This window comes from Alligator sinensis, unplaced genomic scaffold (genome assembly GCF_000455745.1).
Source record: "Alligator sinensis unplaced genomic scaffold, ASM45574v1 scaffold846_1, whole genome shotgun sequence".
Classification (NCBI taxonomy): Eukaryota; Metazoa; Chordata; order Crocodylia; family Alligatoridae; genus Alligator; species Alligator sinensis.
Window position 1 is genome coordinate 839944 of NW_005842230.1, and position 25353 is coordinate 865296.

The window sequence follows — 25353 nt, forward strand, 5'->3', positions numbered from 1 at the left end:
AGGGGAGGTTGAGGGGTCTGGATCTCTTCAGCCTTCACAAGAGATGTTTGAGAGAAGACCTTGTAGCAGCCTATAAGTTTATCAAGGGAGGACAACAGGGAATTGGAGATGCGCTATTTACCAGGGCACCACTAGGAGTAACTAGGAAAAAGGGGTACAAACTAATGGAGAGTAGATTCAGATTAGGCATTAGGAAGAAATTTTTCACAGTAAGGGTAGCCAGAATCTGGAATGGGCTGCCAAGAGAGGTGGTACTATCATCTAACTTGGAGGTCTTCAAAAGGAGGCTAGATAGGCACCTGACTGGGGTCATCTGACCTCGGTCCTCTTTCCTGCCTGGGGCAGGGGGTCAGACACGATGATCCTCCAGAGTCCCTTCTGACTCTACAAGCTATGAATGGGCAACTGGTGCTACCTTAGTCGGGGGGGGCATGGCCTGTAGGCCCTGTGACCAGTCAGTCTCGCCAACTGGTGCTCCCGCTTGCCCCCCTGCCCATCACTTAAGTGGGGAGTGCAGCTCTTCAGGGGGTGCACCAGCACTCTCAGGGGGTTCATGTGCATCACCTATGCATTGCCACTGTACCTAAATAAAGGGCTTACATACCTCTATATTAACAGCTGTTTACTGAGAGCTCTTGGCTAAAATATCCTTCTACTCTGGGTATTGAGCAGCAACTAAGTATCATCTCTGCAAGAAGGCTGGTGTTATACAAGGATATTTTGAATGAAGTATACCAGCTGTTCACATCTCTTGGTAAGGGGAAGATTGGTATATTCCCTTTTATATCAACTATTTCACTTCACAAATCAAGAGCTTCTTTATAAAGTTTATACAGCATTTTTTAATAATGGGGAAAATGAAGCATAATAAATTAATGACTTTGCCAAAGGCCTCACAGCAAATCAGTGGAAAAGGCAGCAGCAAAGCCTAGAGTGCCAAGTGAAGTCAGGAACAGAAACAGAACTCAGATAATCTGATTCCAAAGGCACCGCCTTTAAATTTCTCCAGTTCTAGTACTTTGAGTCATAACACAGAAAAAAAATGTGTAGCTACACTTATTGGCACTGGATTTATGACCCACATACCTTGTTCCAGGTGGACCCAAAACCCTCAGACTGACCACAGCCTCTCCCATTCAATAACAGGCAAATTTATTGATACACAAGGATAGCAGATAAAAATAATGCAAACAATTCTATATTTTCCGATCCTAGAGCAGTCACTGAGGAAAGGCATGTCTGGCCAGTACACAAGCTTCACCCTGAGGCTCTCCCTTGAATGTCAGATGTAAGCATCCTGGAAGTCGAAGACTTAGGCCCAACCCCCCCCTCCCCTAAGGGGGTGGGTGAGACGGATTGGTGGTACACCCCCTCTCCATGGTGGCCTCAGGGTCCCCTCTAAGGGACCCATTTGGTGCTCTGAAATTCCTTCTTTTGTATCCTTTCTCCCTTCTGATGACTCATCTCTGGGCATTGTTGATTGGTTTTCCTATGGTTGTCATACTGTCCATATTCTGTTCTGTCAGCTTATTCATTTGTTCCAACAAACCCATCACATGCACTCATCTTAATTTGATTATTTACCAGTCCTTCTAATTTGGTCTGTTTACCAAAACTGCAAGTTCCAGGGCCCTGCAGTTTGGCACTGTGCCCTGGAGCCAATGTTGCAGTCCCCAATTTCATGTTATGGAACAGTGTGATACAGGTCTTCAGTTTCCCAGCCCATGGGTCTGCTGGCTTCAGACACAGTGGAATTTGAAGGAAACCGTGTCAAACAGGCTTTTAAAAACCAATTAAACCTTGCCATTCCCTTGGACCACTCTAATACAATATCTACTTTACCTACAAGCCAAATTCCCAAAAAACAAACCTCTAAATACCATTTCTAGCCATCGCATTGAGCTCGGTGTTTATGCTCTTTTAAATATTTTTTTTCAGTCATGGAAAATGAGTTGGTGGGAAGAACAAGACAAAGAAACCACACACACCGTATAAAAATCTCAGCTCATTTTGACATTGGAAATGGGGAAACTGGTTTCTTTTTACTTTTCTGCTAAGTTTAATCCTACCACATTTAAGAGGCATCCTGCTAAGTTTAATCCTACCACATTTAAGAGGGATGCTCTCTTTTCTGGAAGATGTTTATGTTCAGAGCTCTCAGCCACTTAGATGCCATCACTTCTCTGGGAGGAGATTTATACCCAGTTCAACCTTATCCTAAATACCGATGAGAAAGTTCAGGTCAGTTTTGCTCATCATGAGGTTCAAACATGAAAAAAATTCTGAAGACGAAAATTGCTAAAGCTCTTTTCACAGATTATAAATTAAGGAGAATAATGTTCTTAAACGTTATCACCTCAACAAAGTTGAACTTCTAAACAGCGGGGCTTTGGCAAATTTACCCAAGAAAGACTTACCGTCAGGGCAGAGAAAAGCATGAAAGGAAAGGAAGGCATAAACAGCTTTATTCCCCAGCTTTATTCCTTTATTCCCCAGGAAGGTACCCAATCCCAAGAGCTTCCCCAAATTTTTCATCTTTTTTTGTTTTTCTTCTGCCTTACAATGCCCAGTTCTCTTGTTCATTTCCTTCCAGCACAGAGCATGTCAGACCAAATATCCAGATGATCATAGGTATCTCAGGAACATACCCAGAATTGTTCACAGAACTGTGTAGACTCTATGCTTTAACACCATTTTCTAGCTTGAAATTCTAAGGCAAAAATCCTACCTCCTCCTCCACTGAAGAGATCCTTACCTCAAAACAGAGTTGGGTCAGTCCTACCATGCCAGTGAGAGCAAGAAGTCTAGAGTACATGACAGTCTGCTCTCACTAGGCACAGAGAAATTTAGCTTTCCATCATGTCAATGCACAAAGGTCAAATCCTAGGTATGAGGCAAAGAAGATGAAGTGAAGCAGATCTGCTGGCTCGTGGCCATAGAAAAGGGGGAGCTCTAGTGAACCCTTATTGACCATTTAGTATTTATAATGCAGCAGCCCATGAAGGAACCTACCTAGACAAGGGCTACATTGTGCTAGGCAGTACACACACACACACACACACACACACACAAAGGAGTCAGCCTTTGCCTTAAACTTGCACTGAGTTACTGTAGCTCTAGGGATGCACTAGCAGAGCAGTTTTGCCATCATGCCTCAGCCTGGGCATGGGAAAGGTGCCAAGTGCTCCAAACCCAACCATTTCACCCTGCTCCCAGGATTAGTTCTTATTAAATCCTTGCAACCAGGTTTCAGTTGGAGTGTTTCTCCAGTTCAGAAAATCTGCTTCGTACTGGATTGCAGGCATTTTTGTAGAAGGTGAAGGGAATAGTCCCATAACTTCACCATCTTAAAGAAAATCTTTAGCACTGGCCAAGTCTTTGCCATGTTTGTAACCGGGATCAGAGGTTGCTAAAGGCAACTAGACCAGGATCTGGATTTTTCAGCCATTTGATGTGCTTCACGCAGAAATCTCTATCCTTTACTTCAGTTTAATCAGTACCATCCAGTAACCAGTTGATTTTGATATAGTGCCTTTTGAATATTTCTATTTCCCTTCAGAAGGGCTAAACTTCCTATTGAAAGAGATGCATTAAGTAAAGTCAGCTGCATTGTCTAATGAATCAGTTCATGAACCATTACTGCTAATGCCCTGCCTATCACTTCATATACTGGAATCTAAGGTATTTGCAGCTGAAGCACATTTAAGAATATAATACACAATCAAATCTGAACATGATTCATCCTTTTTAGTCATTTTGACGCTCAATCAATCTGCATATTAAAGGCTCTATGCAGACTTTTACAGCCCAGCTCAGGAAGGAGGGCTGTGGCACTATAGTTCCTCAGTGAAGTGCTGAGATGAGCAGGGGAGAAAATGCTCAAAGGCAGAGTCTGACAACTCCTATGAGGAGGCTTATGCTGGTTGTGTGAATAACTAAAAGGTACAAGGAGTAGACAATGCCCAGCTACCCCACATGGTATCCAGCACTTCTAGCCATGTTAGCCCATGTTCACCTTTGTTTTGTTCCCAAGAACTTAAATATGAATATATTCTAGGGACTTCCTCCACAGGTGAGCAAGGGAAGTCCCAGAGCCCTCTTCCTGCTCTTTGGCATCCATCCACACAACATTGTCCAGCCTAATCTTGCTATCAGAAGGCATCACTTGAATATACGATACAATCACAGATTATTCAAGAGTTACCAAAACAAACACAATAGGTAAATCTGGGAGATCAGCTACCAGTTCCCAAATTTGTTGCATTGAATTTTCTGACTGCTACTATGTTACCAGAGTGAAATCATGATGAAGCAGCTAAGTAAACAAGAGCATCAAAACAGAAACCATGGAGGCAGATTCCAGCAAAGCCTCAGAAGCCAAAGAATTTAGTCTTTTTTTTTTTTTGAGTTAAATTAGCATATGAAGGCATTAAGAGAAGTGACTGATGGCACAAGCTTCAGCTACAGAAAGGGAAGACACTACAGGAAATGCAGAGCAGACCTTAATGAAAGCATTCTGCATAATACAAAACATGATGTCCCAGGTCAGGGGTTGCGGAAGAGTTAAATTAGCATATGAAGGCATTAAGAGAAGTGACTGATGGCACAAGCTTCAGCTACAGAAAGGGAAGACACTACAGGAAATGCAGAGCAGACCTTAATGAAAGCATTCTGCATAATACAAAACATGATGTCCCAGGTCACATTACATTATTACTAAAAGTCTGAAAAGTAGCACTGCCCTAGCCCCCAGCACATAACCATCAGGGCCCAAACTTCTAACTACTGCCTCTGTGCCCACAAACTGCAGTTACAAAATCAATTATTGCAGCCACTCTGCATCAGAAGCCTGAGGACATAAAAACAGAGTTCCAGCTTGAGTAATCAACCCTAGGGGTACTGTGAAGGTCTCAGAGGCCTAGATTGTTGCATGTTTTCCATGCACACCACAGCTTAAAGTACCCCTCATGACATTCAGGTGTACAAGCTTGATCTTTAAAAAAAACAGTCCTGTCTATGCAGGGTGGAGTGCCCACAGGTGGTTGAAGCCAATGCAAGCAGAAGACACTGCAGGTAATCAGAGTTAAAATGAGCAGAACAGTTGCTATGTAGCATACAGATGTAAAATATTTTATGATGTTTTACATTATCTATATGAAGTATGCACCTTAAATAATGTGCAGTTAACAAAAGGAAGAGGGAGAAAGTATTCCTACCATTATTTCTGTTCATGTTTTTAACAAAGTATACAAGGATCACTATATTTACTACCTCTTCATCATAATCTTTGCTTTAGAAGCTGCACTCAACCCTGCCACCACTTCATATTCCAGTACTAGTGATTAGAAATGCTTAATGTTTGCTCTGCTGATAAATATCAGATCTTTCCATCTAAGATGGAAGTGAGAATGATCCTCAGTACATCAACTCAAACACACTCCCTTCTTTAGGGCTTGCTCATCGCCACTCATTCACTAGTGCATCACCTCTTAGTAAATAGATCTGCCTTTTTTTTTTTTTTTTTAGGAAAAATACCAATGATTTAAAATAGGGCACTTTAGCATGACTTAAAATAATACTGTATTAAGGGAGACTTGCATGTATATGAATTAAGATTGCACTGTTATCTGAATGCAATATGTCAGTCTATATATTTTAAATAAAGAACCATGGGCCAGTGTAACAGGGGATCTCCTTGGGACTGCTTTCCCTGAGGCCCGCCCACCTGTTCTTGGGCCAACCACCCATGTTTTCTCCCACCACGCTTTATTGGTATAATTAATTAACAGATGTTAATTAAGTGGGAGGCTGCCCATTTCTTAACCCGATGCCAGGTGGCACTATCTGTGGCTCCATTCCTCCCCTACACCGCAGCCCAAGCCTCATAGATGGCATCACAATGTTCTCACTGCCCCACTCTGGGCCCCAGAATCCCCCTAATTGAACCCCACCTGGATTTCTCTCCTCAGGTGGTCTCATCTGCCTTCATATCAGGCAGCATAGCTCCCTGAACTGCTTCCCCTTTGGGTGTGGTTCCCCCCGGGACCTTTGGCTCTCTAGCCCTGGCCCACCTCCCGGCCAGTTGGAGCCCCAGGCCCTCGGCTCCTGGGCATTCCTCGCAGTGGTCCCCCGGCCCTTCGACCCTTCCGGTCCTGGCCCCAGCATGGGCCAGTCAGGGGAAGTTCAGACAGGTGTGAGCCTATGGTCTTCTCTCTCCCTGGGTCCAGCTTCTGGGCCCTCCAAACAAAGGGGTAACCCACCCGGTTGTGGGGGCTAGGGGTTAAGGTGCCCTGACCCACCTTTCACCAGGGTGGTAACTGGCCTGGCATTTCCTAGGGGCTCCCGTGCCACTGAGAGCCCCACCAGGTCACCCACTTCCAGCAGGGTGCAGCTTTATGTCATGCCCAGGACCAGGAGCCTCCTGACCATCCCCTACAGCTCCTCCCTTACCTCCAGATGATACCAGCAGCCTTCCAGCCAGGCAGTGTTGTTGCCTGGCCTCCAGTGACAGAACTGCCCTGTTTATATGGGCAGCCCCAGATCCAAAATGGCTGCCCTCATCAGGCACCCGGCCACTGCCAGCTCCAGGCCCTTAAAGTGGCAGGCACAAACAGTGCCCTGCCACAGCCAGGAAATAAAATACCACACTTGCATAAGCATTTCAGGTTCCCTAAACAGTGAGGAGACTTTCATACCACAGGGATCTACCCCCTTACTCTTAGCAAGATTGAATATCCCACCCCAAGTTCATTTGTGCGCCCACTGGTAAGGTCAAAACATAGGACCAGACTCAGTCATGCCTAGGCACTGGAATGAGCGAGTTGAAGACAGAGTGAGAATGTACCGATTCTCATTTGAACAGTTTGGCTCTCTCCCAATATTTTTTTTATTTTAAACAGCATTTGTTCAGTAGCCCCACAAAATCTTGTCCAATATATGAACCAAGAAGAAAATCAAGTATCAAACAACTTATAACGTTTTTACACATTTGCAAATATCTGCACCTTCCTATCTGGTCACCATAGTAGGACTTTCCACAAACACACCTCTATCACCATGTTAAAGGTTTTTTTGAAAAGTGGTTCTTAAGTAACACTGTTCATTTTCCCCATTTCTGCATCCGACCCTTGGCAAGATGCCTTTGTTACTCACAAGGCACAGAGTAGAAGTCAAAGGCCAAAAGCTTTTACTCGTGTTCCACCAATCCACTTGCTGCGTGATGAATGAACTCTATGTTCTGTGTCCTAGAGCTACCCACAGGGCAAGCCCCAGCACTATGGCCACTACACAGTCCAGGATCAGCTTATTCAACCACAAGCCAAATCCTGGTCTACTCCACAAAAAGCCATGTACAAACCCACAATGGCTCTACATCTTTTCAGAGTCACACTTTCACAGGAGCATTAGTAAACACCATAGCAATGAGCAACAAAGCATAATCTGTACCTGGAGGCAGACTTAATGGTCTAGATAAGACAGACCATCAGAACTGTGCTGTATTTTTGTTACTGGTATGGTCTGATGAATGTGTACGATATGCTATTTTCACTGAGCTCCTAGAGACACTTATGAAAGACTGTAAGAGCTTTGCATAATAAAGTCTTCAATATGCAAAAAAACAAACAAACAGCATGATGCTGAACTAGCTGTTTAACCAATAGAGCTTATCCAGTAGCTCGGGAATCATGTAGGAAGCAGCACCCAAGGGGGAAAAAAGACCTCTGGTTTACCTTGGGTCTGACTGTCCCTAGCTTCACTTGCATCAAAACAGGAACAAATAGCAGCTTGAATGGCAGTTCACTAATTAGCTTGGGGGGGATGGGCAGGGAAGGAAGAGAGAGGAGGGTTATCATTTGGATACATCACAGGTAAAGTGGGATAATGGGTTTGTACCTCCTTAGGATCCCAGCATAAAAGGCTTTGTTCTGGAAGAAATCTGTTCTTAGCCCCAGAGAATCTTGGGGGGGAAAAAATAGCAATTCATTCAACTCTTTGCTCAGTACTAGACATTAGCAAATTTCAAAATAAACATAGAAACATACAGTAAGGACCATTCATTTCCCTTCAAACCTTTTCCAGATGACTCAAAGTGGGGAGGAAGATGCATGATTTCAATCATACCCTATTTCAATAACAATGAAAAAAGTTATTTGAAACTCAGGATAGCAATTTTTTATAATAAAGATAATTAGCTAAATAGTTGTAAGGTCTTTACATGAAGCATTTAAAATGGTCCTTATCTTTAAAAGCATCATACTAGCAAGTATGGCAGAAGACCAACTTCGCTTACCAGGGAACTCTTCAGTCAACTAAATCACAAGAAAACTTATAAGAAGTGGAAACTTGCAGAAATAACTAGGGAACAATATAAGAGCACTGCTCGAGCATGCAGGGATGAAGTCAGGAATGCCAAAACAATTGGAGTTACGGCTAAAAAGATATGTGAAGGGTAACAAGAAGGGTTTCTACAAGCATGTTGGCATCAAGAGGAGGATCAGGGAAAATGTGGGTCCCTTACTGAATGGGAGAGACAACCTTGTGACAGGATGCAGAAAAAGCAAAAGTAATCAATGCCTATCTTACTTCAGTCTTTACATACACAGTCAGCTCCCAGACGACTGTACTGGGCAACACAGTTCAGGGAGGAGACAAGCAGCCCTCCACGGTGAAAGAACAGGTTAGGGACTACTTAGAAAAGCTGGAGGTGTACAAGTTCATGGGGCTAGATGGGATACACCCGAGAGTGCTGAGGGAGTTGGCTGATGAGATTGCAGAGCCATTAGCCATCATCTTCGAAAACTCATGGTGATCGGAGAGGTCCCGGATGATTAGAAAAAGGGAAAACATAGTGCCCATATTTAAGAAAGGAAAAAACAAGGATCCAGGGAACTACAGACCAGTTAGCCTGACCTCAGTCCCTGGAAAAATCATGGAGCAGGACCTCAAGGAATCCATTTCTAAGCACTTGGAGGAGAAAAGGGTGATTAGGAGCAGTCAGCATGGATCACTAGGGGCAAGTCATGGCTGACCAACCCGATTGCCTTCTATGATGAGATGACTGGCTCTATGGATACGGGGAGACCGGTGGACATGGTGTACTTTGATTTTAGAAAGTGTGATGGGCTAGCTGGCAGTGACTTAGCCCAGGGGTTTTGAAAGGGCAAAAGATGATTGGAGGACTTGGGATTCCCTTTCCTCACCAATCAGGCCCCAGAGACTCCCTCCGTGTCCCCTGATTGGTCCCTTGGGTCACCTGGAGGGGGATAAAAGGGGCAGCGCAGCTGACTCAAGAGAGACCAGTGAGGGACCATAAGGAAGGAGTTTCAAAGAGCTGGCAAGAGCTGAGCCAGTGGGGTGGGAGCAGTTGCCCCAGAAGAGCCTGAAGGAGTGGGACCTGCAGGCAGCAGTTGGACCCTTAGTAGTGCGGGGTGCGGTCAGGAGAGGCTCCCCGCTGGGCTCCAGGATCGCCAGCGAGAGGCTGTGGCCAGCAGGAGAGGCTCCCCTGCTCCAGCAAGGATCTGAGCAGCGACCTGAGAGGTTCTTAGCTCTGCTACCAGCTCCTCCAATAAGAGGCCAGGCAGCTCGATGTGAGCCCGGGGCTCTGGGAAGGTCAAGGCCCCTAGCAGCTTGGAGCAGTGCCAGCACTGGTGGCTGTGGGGCAGCATTTCTGCCTACTGTGTGTGATATCTGAGTTCAAGTTCTTGCAGTGGAAAGGGGCCATTGTGTTTTCTCCCCCTCCAGGTACCTAGGCCCTATATTTCTTTGACATTTTGTATTTTATGCCTTTTTATATTTCACCAACCAGTATTGTTTGCTCTGCTGTTTGTGTTTTATGTTTTGTTAACCCTGTCTTTTGTCAATAATTGTAAGTGTCTAACCTTTGTTGAATCCTGCCCCCTTGGGGCATTGTAGTGACCCCTATACCCCCTGATTTATGCCTGTTATGTTCACAGTACTGTTCTTTCATTAAAAGGTATGTGGTTAAGTCCCCATTGGTGGTCTAGCTCTGCTCTATAGGGGGAGGAGAGTCCCTATACCTCTCACAGCGCTTGTGCACCTGCTTTGATCCCTTCAATTGGAGAGGGGGTACTTCTTGGAGTACCGCCCAGGTTACACAAGGGTTTTTAATACGGTCTCCTACATTCTAGCAGGCAAGCTAAGGAAGTATGGGCTGGATAAACAGACTGTAAGGTGGATAGAAAACTGACTGAAACATCAGGCTCAAACAGTAATAATCAGTGGCTCAACGTCTAGTTTGTAGCTGGTATGAAGTGGAGTGCCCCTTGTTACCCGTCAGCCCTGCGCTCCTGTGGAAACCTGCCGCGGTGCCCGGCCTGTCTGACTCATGATGGACTCTCTCCCCACCTCACCTCTGCCTGAACCAAAACCGATCAGAAGCAGGACTTACAAAAAGGCAATGAAGATGCAGTGAGAGACACCCCTAAACCCCTCTGGACAAGCATGACAAAATTAAGGCAACTCCCCTGGTCCCATTTGCATCAGAGATGGGAGCAGGAGGCACCTCCATTAGCATTCAGAATGGACAAGAGAGATTCTAAGGCAGGGACTGCACTGAACTCTGGGACCAGAGAAGCAGGGGAGCACTGCATCATGGGAGATTCCTGCTCCAAATGCTAAATCAACCCATGTCTGCACACACCCAACTCAGCATTTATCAGACCAATTCTAGTGTCGACTCCTGTATTGGTACCCAAAACACTGAATCGGCCTGTTTGCATTGTGAGATCCCTCAGGGAAACATTGCCCATAGCCAGGAATGATCACCTCCCATTGTACAGCATAACAAAACAACTCTGGTATACCCCCTTGAGCCATCATTTACCCATAAACAAAACCTAGTGCTCTCCCTTGAACCATTGTTATCCCTCTACAAAAACCCCTACCCAAGCTCATGTTTCTGTTCTGGTGCTTGGATCCAAGCGCTGCACTAGTTCCACTGGGATTTCACCTTCTCCTTTCCTGCCTGGAATACCTTCACTGATTGTGCTGGGGGCTCTGCCTGCTTGTCTCAAGCACTCTGGACCCTAAGCTGAGCAACTTGCCTGCAAGCTGCCCAAACACCTGGGAACCTCAACTGGTTCAAGCTTCACTGAGAACCTTGACTGGTTCAAGCTTCACTGCGTGGTGAGACCCCAATATCTCTCTCTCTCTCCCTACTTTCTAAACCTCAGACTTGGTTTAATCCCTCTCTACCTTACTCCAGGCACAGCTTTCTAAAATAGCGATGTACTGTGAGTCTCCAGCACCTGGGGGCCATGGCTGACCCCGTCCCACCCCCCCAGTCAATACGCCACTGTTCTAAACCTGACCTTTGCTGATCAAACTTGAGCTAGACTCCCTAACTATCCAATTGAAATTGTGTAATTGTAACTGTTTTGTTTGTTTTTCCTTGTATGGCTGTTACTACTAGTCTCATCATAGGTTTCCTATACCTGGCAATAAAATAACTTTGATGCTCAAACTGGTTGCCATAGTCTCTGAACCTCATTTACTCCTTCTCAGCCTCCCACTTTGCTCTGCAGCCAGACTTTTTACCTAAGCCAAAGACCCCTATAAAGCCCAAAAATCCTGTTGGGTCTGCCCATCAAGGGAGTTAGTACCAGGACAACTGTGACAAGAGATTAGGGGGTTATAGTCCAGGGCCTATGAGGGTGTCAGCTTGGAAATGCAGATTAACCCTGCCTACTCAGACATACTGTTAATGTATATGCATGTGCATGTTTGTTTGACTGATTCAATAGCTGGAGGAACCCACTCCATTGAAACTAACCCCTGCAAGGTAGCTCCATTTGGGGTCAGGACTTGCAGAAGGGAGAGACAGAGCTCTGTATAGAAACACGTGACACATCGGTAGAATTACAGACATACAGACTGAATTACAATAGTACATTGGTAGAATTACAGACACCCCAGAAACATAACTAATAGATGAGTGCACCCCAAAGGGACGGACACATCTGGTAACACTCAGGGGTGGGTCCTGGGGCTGGTTTTGTTCAGTGTCTTCATCAGTGCCCTGGAAGATGATATACAGTGCACCCTCAGCAAGTTCACAGATGACACCAAGCTGCAGGGAGTAGTAGATACCCTGGAGGGTAGGGCTAGGATTCAGAATGACTTGGACAAATTGGAGGATTGGACCAAAAGGAATCTCATGAGGTCCAACAAGGACAAGTGCAAAGATCTGCACTTAGGCTGGAACAATCCCATGCACCAGCACAGGCTGGGACTGACTGGCTGGGAAGCAGCTCTGCAGAAAAGGACCTGGGGGTTAGAGTGGACAATAAGCTGAATATGAGCCAACAGTGTACCCTCGTTGAAAGAAGGCTAACAGCATACTGGGCTGTATTGGTAGGCGTGTCGCCAGTAGGTCAAGGGAAGTGATCACTCCCCTCTGTTCAGCACTGGTGAGACCACATCTGGAGTACTATGTTCAGTTTTGGACCCCCACTACAGAAAGGATGTGGACAAATCGGAGAGTCCAGCAGAGGGCAACAAAAATATTGGGGGAGCTGGGGAACATGACTTATGACAAAAAGACTGAGGGAACTGGGCTTATTTCATCTAGAGAAGATGAGACCAAGCGGGGACCTAATAGCAGCCTTCAACTACCTGAAGCAGGGTTCAAAAAAGGATGGAGCTAGACCACGGGTTCCCAGAATTTTTATGCCGTGGCCCAGCAAACCATGGCCCAGCAGTCACAGCCAACCGCTGCCAGAATTTCTGACCAGCAGACAGGTAAGGCTACCCCCACGCCCAGGTGGGGGTATGGGCCAAACCCTGCACTGCCGCGGGCCCTGCAAAAGGAGCCACAGCCTCTCTGCCCAGCTTGGGGAGGGAGCCGCAGTTTGCCAGTCCACAGCCACTTCTGGTCTAGCAGCCGACCGTGCTGCAGACTGACAGCCAACCCATGGCCCAGGGATTGAGAACCCCTGAGCTGGACTGTTCTCAGTGGTGGCAGATGACAGAACAAGGAGCAATGGTCTCAAGTTGCAGCAAGGGAAATTAAGGTTAGATATTAGGAAGAATTTTCTCACTAGGCGGGTAGTAAAACATTGGAACAGGTTACCCAGAGAGGTGGTGGTGGAAGCTCCATCCTTGGAAGTTTTCAAAACCTGGCTAAACAAAGCTTTGGCTGAGATAATCTAGTTGGGGATGGTCCTGCTTTTACCAGGGTTTGAACTAGATGACCTCCTCATATCCCTTCCAGCCCTAATTTTCTATGATCTATCCATCTGCAGTTAGTTCCCTTTATGTCTTTCTCTGCTACCCACATAGGGAGACTTCAGCAGCTAAGCAGAACTATAGCCTATGCATTAGTTGGGTCCTGCTAAGCCCAAAGTCTATGTAGAGGGGACTTGAATCATTTCTAACCCTCAATCTGAACCTCTGCCCAGAATTAAAATTTCACTCAGGAGTAAAGGGGCCTTGGACCCTATTCCACTCAATATGTAACCAGTAGATGATAAAGGCTACAAACATCTCCTCTCGGGCATCTGAATGATCTTGCTCCGTCCTGTCTGTTGTTCTTGGACAAACTCTATGAAGGTTTGCAGGATATGAAGTGCTAACAGCTTGTCCTGGGACATTGCAAAGTGCATCTGAAGGGTCACCTTGGTATTGCATCATTGGATCAATGGCAGAAAGGCAGCAGTGCATTCAACCACTCACTAAACCACGATTGGAAGGCAATATGCATACATAACAATCCCACAACTATTCTGTTGGTCCCAGGACAAACCTGATGCATCTTCCTAGACAGTGACTTCTGCTGAATTAAAGGCTCATTAAGCACTCGCTGTATATAGACTTTCATAAAAATTAAGGAGCCACTATCATTTAGTAGTAAAAAAAAAAATGCTTAGAAGACGGGATTTGGACTCAATAGATGCAACATCCTACTGATTTTTTTTGTAACGATTGGGGGAAAATCTACCTAGGTACAAATTGCAAGTTCTGTTTAATACTGGAAACTCTGTCATCCTGCAAACTCCATTTTGTATGCAGGGCCCTCTAGCTATTCCCTTTTTACATTCATGTCACACCAATACTCAAAAGGGTGGTGACAAAGCAAGCAATGGAGAGCTGCTAAGGCCCCAAGGCTTATAGTCCAGTATTCATAAGGAAGTCTCTTAAAACAGACTGGCTACTAGTGGCTCAGACCACTTCTGCTCCCCACCCCCTTCCTTAACTCCCTTCCAGAAGGAAGTAATTAAGCAATTAGTGTGCATTTGATCACCAGGTAAGGCTAGCTGAGGAAAGAGGGAAAAATTACTTGGCAGGGGGGACTGAAGATTATAAGGGAAAATGTCTCTCACCACCTATTCTAGAGAATAGAAGGGAACTGACCATAGAAATCAGAGAGTCTTGGGGCTGGATGACAGGCCACAACTGGCCCACAGGGTGCATCTTTGACACAATGCAGTTTTAGCTTTAACTCAAAATTTCTAGCCACCTGGCAAATTCACAGGTAATAGTTGAGTGCAACTGGGTTCTTGCTGCCCCCTCCCCAAGAACTGCACACAGCTGTATAGGGTAGCAAGCAGAGCTCACGGACACTTCATGCCTGCTTGAACTTTCTTTTCATTCATTCTTTTCCCTGGCTTTCTAGAGCTCCCTTACAAACCTTTTCAAGCATTTAAAGCCTTCCATTTTACCAGACTTCTTCTGCCTCTGTTGAAATGGCCACAGTAGGTGAAGTCTCTTCCAGTGGTGGGGAAAGAGGCAGCTTCTGTTTTGATATCCCTTCACTTTTCCTTGAGTGTAGTGCTAGCAACACTTTCCAAACAACATCCCCCAGGGTCCTTGTTTGAGACTTGTTTAGGATCAGGCCACCTAGTCCCATTGGGGGTGTTTAAATAAAGAGCCTAGCACCTTTTATAATGGGCAACTATATCTGAACATATAAATGCCTCTAGCTCATCCCTTTGTCCAGAAGGGAGATCCAATTTGCTTTGACAATTTTTTTTTTAAATAAAGTAATTTCTTCCTCATCTGAAGCCTTTATGTCAATGCTCAACATTCTTCAGATATTATGAGATCTTGAAATAAAAGCACACAAATTAAGTTATGGTGCAAGTGACCATTTATAAATATATTGCATATGAAAATTTAAGGGTTTTTTTGCAATTAAAATGAGCTTTCATTAAAAAATAGGAAATTAGCAATCTTTTCTGCCATCTACAGATTAGAGGTTTTCAGAATTGTACCAAAGACACTTTTTACTCATTTCAGAAGCTCAAACTCAAGGGAAAATAAGTTTACTTACCTTCTAACTGCATGCAAGAAAAGTGCCTGCAGGATCACCCTGTCCTTTGATGATACTCCTGCACCATGGGATCTCTTTGGACCATCAGAGCCAATGGTGCAAGGAACAAAGCAGCTGAATCTCCTGTGGTTCCTTCACTAACAAAAAGTCCCAATGGTTGGGACTCCAAACCCAACCATAGAAGGGATAGAAGATTTTTCACAGAATATGTGCTAAGTGCACATTCCAGAGCCACAGTTACTGACTTGGTTATGGTAAACCAGATAGTAATTTTTCCTCAGATATCTGTCCAGTCTCAGGTTGACTGTTAGTGCCTAGGACGGAGTGATCATCCCATTAAGCCCTTGTCCTCCTTTCCCAAAGTTTGCTGCATTGCAATGTGCAGGATAGCCACTGGCAACAGCTGTTCTGGTAAGGACAAGCTTGGTTTGAAGTTCATGAAGACAGCCCATCTGATGTGCTAGCCATTAGGAGCACATCCTTCTAGAGAAGTGTATGGATACAACCCCTCTCACTCCTCCAGGTCTCTGTGAGGCAGATCATCCATATCAGCTATATCACCCTCATACTCTCCCCACTTCCAAGGGGGCACACAATTCCAGTCTGCCTGCAGGGTCTCCAGTAGTCTTTTCTCTCTCAAGAAGACAGCTAGAAGTCTCTGTCAGTCTTCAGCAACCCCCACTTCCAGTTGTTTGGAGGACACGGACTCAACCATCTGCCTAGACTCCAGGCCAGGGATTCTGTACAAAAGCAACTAGAAACAGTTTTCTGTCATTCCCATCCTGCTTCTTACTGGACCAGTCCAAGTACACTCACCCACCTTGTGTCCCTCCCTGGAGCAGCTCCCTAGGAACCTGTTGCCAAAAGAAGCTCCCATCAACAGCCATGCACTTGCTCTGAGACCCCTTAAATCGTCTTGCTTCCCACAGCTGCAGCTCATCTGTTCTCTCTCTAGCCAGTCTCCTCCTCTGGGCTTTCTTGCTACTCAGGTGCAACAGATAACAGGCAGGTTGTCTGGGCATTAATGGGGTAGCCCACTTTATTACACCTCTCACCCTTTGAGGACCCTGCCTGGCTTTAGGTCAGGTTCTACAGTTTATACCCTCAGTTAGACACAGTCAGTAAACCCTAATTTCTTTATCATTGCTAGTCTATTTTTCAGACATTAGTCCCTCTAACTCTTTTCCACTGACTGATTTCTGTGAGTAAGGGTCTTTCTCCTGAAGTACTCCCTGAACATCAAGCACTTGGCAGACAAAGCCTATCCCCTTTCCTTGTCCATCACCTCTTTGAGGTACTCCAATGCTTGTCTGCTGCCAACTTCTTGCTTTCTTTCAGGACCTGCTGCCCAGCGGGGAGTTCCAACTGTACTTAGCAAGCAAGATCTGACCTCTCAAATCCTCCCCTTTCCGTGCTATATTTGTGCACTTTGGCTACAAAGAATATTGTGCACATTGGCTATAAAAAGTAGTATCATAACTGCAGCATTAATTTCTCACAATGTCCATGCTTATAACTTTCTCACAGGCCCTCTTCAGCTGCTCAACAACCACTGCCTAAGCCTGCAGTTGCCCTTGTCTCCTCACTGAACTTTGTCAACCTGTTAGCTTCCTCTTCAGTACCATGCTCCATATTTTCTTCTGGTGCCTCTCCAGTTGTCCTTCTGAGTCAGTTCCCTCACCTCACTCTTCCTTAAGGAAATAATACGCCTCTTCTGCTCTTGTATTTCTGGCAGCAAGCTCATGGTCTTCTTCTCACAAGTAAGATTTCTAACACAAGAAATTGCTTCGTGGCCCTGGTCTCCATTGGCCCTTGTGCTGGAACCTGCTGCAGCTTCTCCTCCTTGGCCCCTTCTGTGCCCTTGGCTTGCAGGACTCCACTATCCCCCAGATACCATTTTTCCCATGCTGTCTACCTGATGTGTCCCACACAAAATACCTAAGCTGCCTCCTGTCCCTACTGGTCTGTACCTCTGAGTGCGTTGGCAGCCCAGCAACCCCAGTGACTACTGACATGCAAGTTTCAGACAGTCTAAGCCCTTAAGAAGGCGATGCTTTGTAATGTGTCCTCAGATGGTTTGTTTTGCAAGGCGACACAAAGCAGGAGCTAAATATCATTTTCTGACTTGAATAAACAAAAAGCCCAGCACAAACCAATCAGAATTAGAATCAGAAGCAACAGGAAAATCCCACTGTGCTCCTTCATAAAACTAGCTGTTGCTTATGTAGATATAGCCATAGATCATATCCATCTGGTTGTGACATTTCCATTAAGAGTTCAATAGCAGTGTCACTGTATAGCCTGTGTTTCAGTTCCAGGGCTGCCTCTTCACATGCACAAATTTAGTGAGCGTGCTTTGTTCCTAAGAGAAAAAAAGACCTTACATCTCTGTACAGTAACCCCTTTTAGCTGATTCAGAGATAGCTCTGACAAGCTCTGATGGAACCATAGTGTTATGGCCATGTGGGAGCCTTCTATTCTGGGAAATAAAGTATCAAGTCAAGTATATGTAGAGATTTGATATGTATTTAAAAACTACCTAAAGTGGGAGTGCTCACTCTTACAGTAGTTGGATAACTAATCATGTACTTGATGGAAATACTCACGTGAGTAAAGACTGCAAGATCTGTCCCAGAGCCATCTACAGGAGTCATCAGTAGCCAGTTGTTGAATGCTAACTCAAGCCTTACAGCAACTAAACATTTCCATTTTTCTAGCACCTTTCATGTGATAAAATGTTGCATGACATACACATTGCTTGGAACAAATCACTACTGATACTCCTTGTAGGTGGGATAAGGAACCAACTGGCAGTTGAAATTGATAGTAGCACCAAAAATCTAGCTATGGAAATTCATGAATGGAACTGTAGAGAAGGGAAGAGAGAGACAGAGAGAAACTAAGGCCAAAAGTGTGTGCATTGCTACATCTAAGCACAAATGAGCTTGGAACAGCAAATATGAATCTACATGGATCCTTTCAAATAAACTAAATAATGTTTCCTTCTTAAAGTTAATTTCAGGCCCCTGACGGACATTAAAACAATGGCACAATTGGGAACTGAGAAATTTTATGCCCCATCCCAAAACACTGCATGTCCTGCCACACACATCTGGCACGGCAGCATGTTCAGTGTTTGGGATGCAGCATAAAATTTTCTATATCCCAGTTATGCCACTATGGAGTTGCCTCCAGCTTGATCCATGGGGCCTGGGACTGCCAGGCCAGTGCCAACAATCATCCGATTGTTGGCCCCAGCCCTCAGTCTTGAACCAGACCTGGGGCTATCCTGATGGGTCAACAGACTTCCCCCTGCAAGGGAACTTTGCATACCACTTCCCTAGCAGCCCATTTTCTGCATCAGGACCAGGACTTTCCCAGGCCCAATGCTGACCACCATCCTGATGCTGATTGTCAGCTGATTGTCAGTATTGGGAGGGGGCATGCTACACACACAAGTTATGGTGCCTTGCAAATGAGCTACAGAGATGTTTCACATATTTTGTGGAATGTCTTTGTGGCTAAATTGCCAACTTTATGATCCCATAAAAATAAATCACCAGAATGTATAGCACTTACTTGTTATGGCATGATTAGCACTTTAATTGAACCATAAATATAACTCATGCCAGGATCCTACAGGTTGTAAACTTTAAAAAAGGTCCAAAAATATCAGTATTGTGAAGCGAGGGATCCTTTTCTGTCTATCAATTTTTATAACTATAACGTACAGCATCTGTACATTTTCTGTTATCCCCTTTAGGGTTTTATCATCCCTGCTTTTAACATGCAAATATCTGTCTCTTTCCTCCTCTAACATTGCTGTGTAGTATTTGTTTTTCGAATTGTCTTCCTCCACAGCATTTCTTTCTTCCTACAGCAAGACAAGAGTGACTTCTAACAGACTGTTTTGTATTCCTTTCCTTTCTTCTAAATAAATGTCTCTTGCCTTTACTCTTATCTTTATCACCCTTGGGTAAAACAAAAGACATGACTGGATGCAGCATCCTAATTATAAATCTACTTCTTTCCAAAGTGATTATTGCTAACCATTTTGCTGCTGAGCCTCTGAAACAGCTAAGCTGCTGCTGTTAATGTACTGCCATCATGAACATTTTAGTATAAGTGTCACCTGCAGTAACAGTTAAGGTCAAGTCATTTTAAAGGGTAAGAAATATGTGGCACAAATTAGTTCTTCAGGGGCCCAATCTGTAAAGGTACTTAAACATCTAAAGGTCCAGATAAGTGCCTAGTAGGATCTTCAACATCTAAATGCCTCTCTGCCATACAGAAGCCAAACTCCTATTGACTTCTGTTTGTATCTGCTCCTTCAATAGGAGTTAGATGCCTAAGCTTTCAGGAAAATCCTCTTAAGGGCCTAAAAACCTTTCAAAATCTAGCCTTTGGGGCCTCTTTCCATAGTGGTTCTGAACCACCCTCATGCCCCAATGATGCCAACAGAAGCTGAGGAAACTCAGAACCTTACAGAAACAAGCCCATACAGCTCTTTATTTGATTTCTTGCTGTGATGGTAATTTTTTTTTATTATTATTATTTCCCCTATGCTTATTTTCATTGTTGATTTTCACTTGGTAAATATGAACTGAAATGAGAGCCCGATCTTCATCCACAACACAGCAGAAAAATACTGCTATAGGAGCAGCTTTAGACACAAGTTTTAGATACTTCTTAGCACTGCACTGGTACAACTCATAGCCCACTCATCCCTTTTTAGAGCAAGACTAGACAATGAGGACAAGAAAACTTCCAAACTTCAGGAAAGAAATACTGACACCATGGAGAACATTGCCATGGATATCAGTGAGGTTTGTATTCCTTCCTCCATTCTTTAACTCATCTGGGAGACAATGTCTCCTTCCCTGCATGTCATTTTCACCCAGGTTTTATTGCAGATGCTCAACATTATAGCTTACTTCATACATTTTCCCTATGTGCATTATCATTTGGTTTTTACATGATTTATTTACACACATTTTATACAGAACTCTGGAATGCAGATGCAATGGTACATGTGCAGGGTCTGTATTGATCAAAGCACTACTGTACAATTTGCTTTCTATCACTTAGCCTTAGATTGATTTACATCTTGCCTTTTATAATTTAAGTTCCAGCTAGTTGGGACGTTAAATATCTAATAGTGCAGGATTATGACACCATCACTCTTTCATGATCTCATGACCTGAAAAACTCCAACCTCAGAAAAAAAATTTGAGTAAGATTAATGTTTTTCAAAGTTAATATAATCAAGAATATGCAGACTCTAAGCATCGTCTTAGCAAAATGTTATTTATCTAAGGAACTACATATGGAATGGGGTTGAGTAACAATGTTTCACGCTAAACACTTTCCAGCAACCTCATTTGCTGTCAGTAAGTTCAAAGAGCTCAATTTATTCTTTAGATAAGGTATATTATATGGTTCATAGTGGAGAGATAATATTTGACTCAGTTATGACTTTACTCCACATCTACCCACAAACACCTTTTCAGGAGCAATGATACAGTAGATAAGAAACTGCTGTTAGACAATGAGACCTCAAACATGCCACTGACAACTTGAATACATGTATACCTAGCAGTTCTAGGTTAACCCATAGCTTATGTGCTAAATCCTTCTTGCCTTATTTGTACGTGTCATTTCAGTGGACCACATTCACCCTGTCTGTAATTCTACTAGTTTCAATGACATTAGACAGAAAATGGAAATGACCTGAAGACATCAGTGAGATTATCATCTGAATAAAGCAGGTGGGATCTGGCTGATAGTCAGTCTGTTCACATTAAGAAGCCAGGGTATAATTTGACATGATTGGTATTCTCGGTTCCAAGGAGACCCATGTCTGGAATTAAAGGGATGCGTGTGATCAAAATTGAAGTGCACTCTACAGAACCTTTCTGTATCTGTGGCAGCTGAAGTAGAAATGCCCCCTGCTTTCAAGGACACTTAAAACACACTGTGTCAATTAAATATGTAAGAGGAAAAAAAGAATAGTCTCTCTCATCCTTTCATGCCTATTGGATGAAAAATACTTGTTTCAAAATTGATTATAACCACTAGCCTTTCATCTCAAGAGACCTGAGTTCAGCTTACAAAAAAAAAATTTTTAAGCATTTAAAATGTGGAGGGTATTGCCTCTGGCGTTATCACTCGTGGAGGCTAAACAAACTAAACATGTCTCCTAATATTCTTGGAATCAGTCCTGCAGTTTCTCTCTCACAAAACTCCCATGGAAGAATAAATGAGCTTCTGGTATCAGAGGAGCTGGTAGAATAACATGTGACAAATCCTAGTTTAGAAAGTGCATGAAACTGTCATGCTTAACACAGCATGATCTGAAATCATCACAGATACAGATTCCAAAATTTAGGGGAACAACCTGAATTCCTTTCCTAGAAGGTAGCTAGAGAATGGCACTGTAGCCTTAAGTGGTTAACCCCCCTAATAATAGAATTTATAAAGACTGTGCAGTTGCTATGAAGCAGCAGAACAGGATTATACAACTAGAAGAAAAGGCATTTAATGAAGCCACATGGTCTAAAACCAGAACGGAATCTTTATATGCAGTCCCCTGGGATGCTTTGTTTGGGATAGGATAATTGAGCAACAGCCCAAGCCCAAATACTGAAAAATCATCCAAAGTAAAATCAGAATACTTATAGTGTTGACATGAAACATCTAGTTCCATTATCACAAAAAATTGATTTCAATATTCATTTTAATAAAACAAATAAACATCCCTTCCATTTCTCACCCTTAATATCCATGGCGCTTGGGAATAAATTATATTTAACAATGAAATGTTCCCAATAAAGCATTATCAATGTTACTTTTACTGCTTCTACTGATGAATTAAGAAAATGGGTACAACGTCATAAAATTATTCAGCAAGTGTACATGCAACCTTGTACAACAAGCTTTTCAATGGGCTTATTAAACATCTACATTTCCTTTTGAGAACATTTAACTGCTAATGTTTTATCAAGAATGTAAATGTCTTAGTAGTCTGATGTATCATCTTTAACTTAAAAGTTTCATATTAATACAAAAAATAGACATTATACATAAGCCACAATTTTCACACATACATAAGTAGACACACACGCCTGTACGCACACACACTTATCAATATCCTTATATATTTTCTACAGCCCAAATCTTCTTTTTCCTATAAATTCTTTGTATTTTCTGAAGGCACAACATTCAGGTAGGTAATATAAAATGTGCTTCTCACAGGGAAAAAATGGTGGTCTCATAACCTAACACTATTTGGAATTTTTTTTTAATTTGATATTGCAAAGTTCACCGTGTTCCCTTTGAACAGCACTGGAGAATATTAACAACAGGCTTAACAAGTATTTGCAGGTGGCTGTAGTTCTCATATGCGGCGCACCATTTTCCCTTTGTGAATGTGAACATTTTTTAGCAAACAGAACTGAGAGAAGTAACTTCTCCTACTTCTACCAAGTTTAATAATGTTCCTGATGGTCCAGACAAAACCTCACAGGGACTGAGAGCCAAAATCATCATCTGGCTCCATGCTGGAGCTACAACAATTTACAGCAAATTAGTATCTGACCAACATTTTCATTTTATTGTCAAATGGTAGTTTTGCTCAGTAAAAACTGTGGAATGGACCCTGCAAACCAAAAAATGTATGTTCCTACCTTCTGTATAGGCAAACAAACACACATCCATACATTAAAACATTGGGGGAAAATGAAGTTTTACACTATTTATATGGAATCTCCAGCTTATTTTTCTGCTCCCTTGCTTATATCAGCTGGCAATGAACATGCCAAAAATATACTTAAGTATTTTATCTGCCTATAGCAATTGTTTGCACAACTGTGTGTGTGTGTGTGTGTGTGTGTGTGTGTGCGCGCACACAAATGCATAACCCATCCCTATACAAGCTAACCTTTTCAGTATTATAATCATCCATTTAAATTCTGTTTTGTTGGGGGGGCTACTTTTTTGTAAATACACATACTCTCTCTAACAGAGAATCCTGAACACACTTCAAGACAAAAAATAAATATTATTATAATGGCAAATGCTTTAAACTTTTTATAGAGATAGAGTGGCACTTTGCTTGCTTTCTTCCTCCCCCCAGCCCCTGCCATTTTTTTTCAGTACAGTACAACTTAAACATGTTTGCTATTTAAGCAGAGAATGATTTGAGATATGTGCATATGGGCATGAAATCTGCACTATTTGTGGGATTCATATTTGTTCACCAGAAAAAGCAGCTTCTAACCTTTGAACAGGAGGAGATAAACTGCCAAGCTGTTGATCTCCTGCTGATCTGTTGATCTTCCCACTTGCCCCAACAGGGACCCTTAAAATGTCTTTGTTGCTATCAAATGTGTATAAACAAATACCTTTCTAAGTACACATGCGCAATGGGCGTGATTCCCAAACAATCGAGGTAATTATAAAAATCATTTATTATTTTCTTTATTCATATCACCCTGGAACATTTATTTTATACAAAAGTCCAATTCTCGGTATTATGCTTTCAAAATCATCCTGTCCCCAGCACAGGTGTCTCAGGAATTAGGTAAGTCTGTCATTACCATTGTCTGTTTGTAAACAAGATTTTGGTACCGAATCCTCCCGGCATTTCAAGAGCAGGGAAAGGGGTTTTTACAAATACTGTTAAGTTCCACTTTTTTTAATTGTCTATAACCCGGCAACGCAAAAATGTTAACGTGCATTACCCTCTCACAGTCTTTAGGGGAACGGCCATACCCCAGCTAGCAGAAGAACCAAGCTGCCCTCTCTCGCTCCCCCTCTCCAGCAAGCACAGCTGGTTCCTGCAATGGGCTCAGCTCTCAGGGTCAGCAGATCTGCAACCCCTTGGGGTGGATAATCGCAACCTCTCTGCGCCCCACTCACAGCCTCGGTTTCCTGAGCAACGTTTTGCTGAGGTCCTTCACCTCCTCAGGGCTGCTGACCCTCTCATAGCCCAGCACAGCCATCGGCTGGTGGCAGTACTCCTCAATCTGCTTTATCTGCTGGTAGCTCAGTGCTGTCCTCCAGGCACTCAGCGCCTGGGTGGCGTTGCGGGCAGACACCACAAAGGGCTTGGAGGAGTAGCCTGGCCCGCTGGTCATATTGAGGGCAAATTTCTCCATCTCAGGGCTCACCACCAAGTTGACGAAGCTGTACACCTGACGCAGGGTCTTGATGGGATCCACCACCAGGTCCTCATAGCGCACAGCCAGGTAGTTGCCCTGCAGCCAGTCTGGTGGGTGCAGGGCAGTCTGCAGGGTCCTGGCCATGCTGCTGCAGATCACCTCCATGGCCCCCAGCGCGTGGTAGTCTGAGCCACCGCCACCACCGCCACCCTCCTTCTTGCCACCCAGCTTGTGGCTGGCATCCAGGAAGGGCATGCGGTGGATGCGGGGGTCACGGCTCCGCACCACCTGCAGGCTCTCGCGGATCAGGCCGTGACGGGACTTGATGCGGGAGCTGGCCACAGCACGGGGGTCCCGCACCAGGTGGATGACTTTGAGGCGCAGCGTAGGGTCGCGCAGCAGGGGCGCCAGCACGGCCAGGTCGAAGACGCGCACGCCCTTGATGACCAGCGTGCGGTACTGGCGGCACTGCTCCTGCAGCAGGCCCAGGCGCTGCGGCGGGCACTTTTTGCACACCTTGTCGTCCACCAGGCCCACTACGTCCTTGCGGTAGGCCGGGCACAGCGGGGCGGAGCAGATCACCTTGTTGGTGGCCGCGCCGAAGATGCCCAGCGTGGTGAGGTTCCTGCCCGCGCCCGCCGTGCTGTACAGCTGGAAGACGGACAGGTCGCAGCGGTAGAGAGCGCCCAGCATGTCCCGCGCGGCGCCCTGCAGGGACACAGCGTCGCCCGGGTACAGCTTCTGCCACACGTGCCACACGGGCTCGTAGAGGAAGAAGACGTCGGGGTTCTGGTTGAACAGCTCCCCGAAGAAGGACGAGCCCGAGCGCCACGTGGTGAAGACGTAGACCAGCTGGCGCGGGCCGGGCGCCGCCGGGGGCTCCGGGGGCTGCGGCGGCGGCTG

General features: G+C 44.5%; 1 protein-coding gene across 1 annotated transcript in view; it reads right to left on the reverse strand.

Moving 5' to 3' along the window:
- Positions 1–23751: 23751 nt before the first annotated feature.
- CHST2 (carbohydrate sulfotransferase 2) overlaps positions 23752–25353 on the reverse strand; it is a 34037-nt gene continuing 32435 nt past the window's right edge. The window contains exon 2 of the mRNA XM_014521603.1: positions 23752–25350. Within this exon, the coding sequence (XP_014377089.1) occupies positions 24205–25350 (1146 nt within the window). The 3' untranslated portion in view covers positions 23752–24204. The remainder of the gene's footprint in view (positions 25351–25353) is intronic.